The following is a 5179-nucleotide window of genomic DNA, read 5'->3' as shown; positions in this document are numbered from 1 at the left end:
TACATTTTTAAATGAGCTTTTTAACCCAACAGTTGGGTTAGTCCATATTTGACCCAACATTGGGTTGAAACAACCCAGCATTTTTTAGAGTGTAGTTTTAGTAAAAATAACAACTCCGCTTCACTGATGGTGCAAACCTAAATATTTTCCAAATGTTTTCCGTCTAGTCAGTGGCACTGCTGCTAAAAATATGAAAATCAAAAAAAGAATAAGAAAAGAAATTAGATCTAGTTGACTTCGCTAACTGACTAGACAGTTGTTGACTAGTCAAGAATCGGGCCATTTGAAGAAGTCCAGTTGTAGGCTGTGGTCTTTTATACTGTAAAAGAATAAATCTTGTATCATTGTGTCTTTTTTTTTCTTTCTTTTTGTAGGGACATGCTGATCTCTGACTTGGATTTGGCCATGACATACACAGAGGTGTGTGAGGAGGTGAGAACGATGTGTGGGGTCCGAAAGGAGATGCCAATTACACTCAAGTGGATTGACGATGAAGGTATATATGACCTTTGAACTTTAGCTGCAGTGACGTCAGCAGAAAAGAAATGCTTATTTAGAAAAAGAGCAAGTTACAATTAATTATTCACAATAAGACCAGGAACATGCATAAAAAAAAAGAAGATAAATTTTGATTTCGTGTGCCTATGGTAAGAGTAAATATTTGAGTCACTTTGGATATAAACGTCAGCTAAATCGGACACTTTAAAAAGTTTTGATACCAGGGACCCCTAAATATGATGATTTCCTTGCAAGGACCCCTACAGAAAATATAAAGAATTTACATTATATTAGGTTTATGATTTTTTAGTTTTTCTCTGATCCTGGAGGTCTCCAGCCCAGTGTTGTTGTTATTATTAAAGAGCAGATCATATGGGTTTTTGAAAAATATCTCTTTTGCAGTTTATAACATAGCTATCCTTAAATGAAAACAGTCTGCAAAGTTGTTAATCAAAAAAGTGCACGATAAATAAAGATATTGTCTCTCAAAAGAGAGAGTCGATTCTGAATCGCCTTAACGAGTCGTCATATTTTCAAATCTTTTGCCTGTTATCGGTATACGTCTGGGTAACACATTTGCATAATCCCTGCCTGCCCACGAAATACGAACAGAGTCTGACCTGCCCACAAACACTTCCGCTAGTTAGTGTGTTTACATCATGTTGAGAAGACGCAAAAATACAATTTGAACCTTTTGTTGTGTGCTCGTCATTTTACCGAGGACTGCTTCTCTAATCTTTGGCTTTTATCTTCATCGGCTTCTAATGTTCTTTATTGGTTCGAACCACAACCTGTAAGTACAATTGATACGTTATGTGTATGTTTTCAGTCGAGTACTTAAAATATCAAGTTTTTTTGCTAATATGTGATGTACACCTAATGCAGCTTTAGGTTATCGGCTTCTAATGTTCTTTATTGGTTCGAACCACAACCTGTAAGTACAATTGATACGTTATGTGTATGTTTTCAGTCGAGTACTTAAAATATCACGTTTTTTTGCTAATATGTGATGTACACCTAATGCAGCTTTAGGTTTACAGGTAAAGCACGATATTGCTGTCTTACTGAAGTACTTCTGATAATTCGCTGTGAACCCACTATTTCCTAAGAATGTGTCGATTAATGTAGACTGACGTTGTTCTAATTACTTCGTTTAATAATAAAGTAGTGTAGCGCACAGACTTTATAATCATTGTGAAATTGCTGTTTATTTTGCTGCCCTATAACCCAGTTATAGGGTTAATGCGGGAGAGACGAGCTGTTCTAATTAAAAGTTAAGACACAGAGCATCTTTTGTCTGTCGTTCTTCAAACATTACAGTAGACATATTTTGGTTTACAAACTGTATTGTTTCATCAGTTAGTCACATTAGCACTCGGCTAACGTATCCACCATTATTGTTTTAAGTGTTTACAGTTTAGCAGCTAAACTTTAGCTGTGGGCACGATTCGCTTGCATAAGTGTTTTTGTATTTTATGCCATTATTTTAAGAACGGATTGGAGCACTATAATATTGTTTTATGCAAAGGTGCTTTGTCAACGGTAGCGCTCGCTAACTTTCTCAAGGACTCCTCTCTGTGCCAATCACAACAGGCTTGGCCAGGTGACCAATCAGAGCAGAGTAGGCTTATGGAAGGGAGGGGTTTGCTCCGAACTTGCTCGGAATGAATTGTTTCGAAATCATTGGCAAATGACTTTAATATTAAATGTATATTCTGTGAAAATTACTATGTTTTCTGACCTTGCATTTAAACCTGTTGTAGAGGACTTCAACACAATATTAGGACACTTTAAAATACCATATGACCTGCTTTTTAAGTAAAACTTAAACTGTTAAAATGTATTTTCTTTATTTAAAATAAATATTAGATGAAAAACTTTGCAAGTAACTGAAATAAAATAAGTTAAAGAGGTACTAAAATTACTAAGACTAAAACAGAAATAAAAATTAAATGTAAAATAATAAAAATTAAAACCACATTTAAAAGAAAACTGAATATATAAAATACTAATAAATACTGTAGTATATAAATAATACTAAAAAACACTGCCCAGGTCCCAGTTTGAATACTCCTGGGATAAATGTCAACTATAAATGTTGAGTATATTTGTAATTTAGAGAGAAAAACTTTTAAAGATTTACTTTAACAGATGCAATATTGCCACCTATTGCCCCTTGATATTTTACAGTATTTTTTTAATGTTGCTGTTTCCCTTGTTGTTTTGTTTTTAAGGTGACCCGTGTACCATCTCATCCCAGATGGAGCTGGAGGAAGCATTCCGGATCTACACCCGGAACCGGTGCTCCGGACTCCTATTGCATGGTACTCATTCACTCAAAACATCTTAAATCAACATATTTTCCCCTTGTTTATTCAATTTTCAATTGTTCTACAAGTAGAATTACTCTATCTGTATTTTTATCCATCTATTTATAAATAACTGAATGCAGATTTAAACTACACAGCAGAAATCCACCAAACCACTAAAAATATCATGTGGACACTACACAACTAAAGCACTTGATAAAAGTCAATTTTCTTTAGAAAACTGAGTATTTGAAATTGACTGTATTTGCTGACCCTATGAATACAGTAGATAAAACCACTGGATTGAGTCACACTCATTTCTCTTTGCCTTTCTTTCTCTGTCTAGTATTTCCAAGCATTCCTGAAAAGCCTGGTATGCCGTGCCCAGGAGAGGACAGTGAGTTAAAAGTCATCAAAGTCTTGCCATTTTCAACATTTTCATGTGCTCCTTGTTTAAAGTGGTCATTCTGTCTGCTGCAGTCACTCAATACAAGAAGCCGATTTAAAATGATCTCTTTCAAGTCTATCCCAGAAATAGTTTTAGTCTGCATTTACTTTTTTCCCCTTTGTCTCGTTTAACAACCTCTATTCATTTATGAATTTGTGATGTTAACAGAATAGTTCATCTGAAACATTTACTCACCCTGATGTCGTTCCAAACCTGTATGTGCTTTTTTTCTTCCATGGAACACAAAAAGAGAATTTTGCACAAAATTAAACTGGTCACACTTTTTATATATATATATATATATATACACGTGTTTGAAATAACATTAGGAAGAGTAAATAATGTCTTTTTTTATTTTTAGGTGAATTATTCCTTCAATGTCTTGTAAAAGGGTAATAGATTCAGTCTTATTGTCGTTAAGGTGATATTTTATGGTGAAAAACATGGCATCTCTCAGTGGGACCGTATAGCACTTTGGTAACTGCACAGTAATCCTGTGTTAATGTGCACTTTTACTGCCCTGAAGGCCAGACGGGGCTAAACTGCCGAGTCAGGACCTTGTGCACAGTACGGCCGCTCCTGAAAGCGTTATGAATTCACGATCATCCTTGCCTGTGGCACAGGCACGATAGATGCCGTCTGCATCATTTGTGTGTGTGAGAGAGTTGTGTATTAATGGTTCCCTGCTGCATCTTGCATGTGTTTATATGTGTGTATGAGGAATGCTCCTAATATGCTTTGTGTAGTTATGAGTGTGTGTGTGTGTGTTTTGCTTTGCATTACATAGAGATGAAAGTACCTTGCATTTCTGTTCTTTGTCTGAATGATGCCTTCAGTACACTGTGAATGTGATCTTGTGTAGTTTGTACATGAGAAGTGTTGGACTGACCCCTTTGATTGCTGTTCTGTAGGTACATAATGACTTGTGGCAGGCTGTTAACTTTACTGTCTGCATTTGTTTCTGTTCTGGTCCACCTTTTTTCTCTCCTTGTCAGCAGTTTGTGCCACATTTGTTGTTGTTGGGTGTTCTCTCAGAGGAGGCAAGAGAGGCAGTGCCTCCTCAGAAAAGAACATAATAATGACCGTATAAATAAAACAAATGTATTATGAGATAAAACAGTGTTTAAAGTAAAAAAGTTTTCTAAAGTGACCATTAATTGTAATAAAACCAAAATCTCGATATGGTTTAGTGTGATTATGAAGTCTCCTAGGTTGCGATTTGATTGAATAAATATATGCACTGTGTGTTTGAGAGTGAAGCGTGGCGCTGTGTTGTTTTACACGTGAGCAGCTCACGATCCAGTGTTTTCAGTGTCTAAAAGCAACTTAGGTCACAGTAAATACTGCTCCACATGAACTCATCTCTGCATGTGCTGCATGGCTTTGGTTTGTTTGTAATGTGCATTTGGGAACATAACATGCACCAAACATCTTCCCAAACTTGTAATGAGAACCGGCTGAACTTTAAGGGCTTTTAATGGTTTAACATTTACAAATGTTAAAAATTAAGAAAGCCATGAATATTGCATTGTCATTTTACAGTTTTAAAGGTAACATATCATGAAAATCTGACTTTTCCAGGTTTTAAGTGCTATAATCAGGTCCCCGGTGCATCTACCAACCAAGGAAACGTGAAAAATATTAACCCAGTAACTTTGTTTTGGGAAGCCTTTTTCTGCAAGCGTCTGAGAAAACGAGCGCATCTGATTTTGCTTCCTTGGTGATGTGGCAAAGGGATTTCATTGTAATATTACCGCCCCTTAATCTGTAAGTTTACACCCATGGCGCCGTCATTTGATTTCGCAAGCGACAACGGTGTACCAGTTTTAATGCCATGGCGAAAGTTTGAGCAAAACATCATAACTGTTCTGTCTTTGGCTGCACAGGCGAGCACAGAACACTATTTAGAGTCCCAGCCTCAGAG

The 5179-nt window shown here is 36.2% G+C and overlaps 1 protein-coding gene across 3 annotated transcripts in view; it reads left to right on the top strand.

Moving 5' to 3' along the window:
* The window catches only part of LOC107548418 (protein kinase C zeta type-like), a 130872-nt gene that overhangs the window by 11401 nt on the left and 114292 nt on the right, over positions 1-5179 (top strand). For 2 of the 3 annotated variants that reach the window (XM_016229093.1, XM_016229085.1), the window contains exons 1-3: positions 380-496; positions 2733-2822; positions 3154-3204. In XM_016229093.1, coding sequence (XP_016084579.1) covers positions 406-496; positions 2733-2822; positions 3154-3204 — 232 coding nt within the window. In that variant the 5' untranslated portion in view covers positions 380-405. Of the gene's footprint in view, positions 1-379; positions 497-2732; positions 2823-3153; positions 3205-5179 lie in introns of those variants that run through there. The other variant, XM_016229101.1, reaches the window with a different exon arrangement.

The sequence above is a fragment of the Sinocyclocheilus grahami genome, unplaced genomic scaffold (assembly GCF_001515645.1).
Source record: "Sinocyclocheilus grahami isolate Dianchi unplaced genomic scaffold, SAMN03320097.WGS_v1.1 scaffold16.1, whole genome shotgun sequence".
Taxonomy (NCBI): Eukaryota; Metazoa; Chordata; class Actinopteri; order Cypriniformes; family Cyprinidae; genus Sinocyclocheilus; species Sinocyclocheilus grahami.
This window is presented reverse-complemented; position numbering and strand designations above follow the sequence as displayed.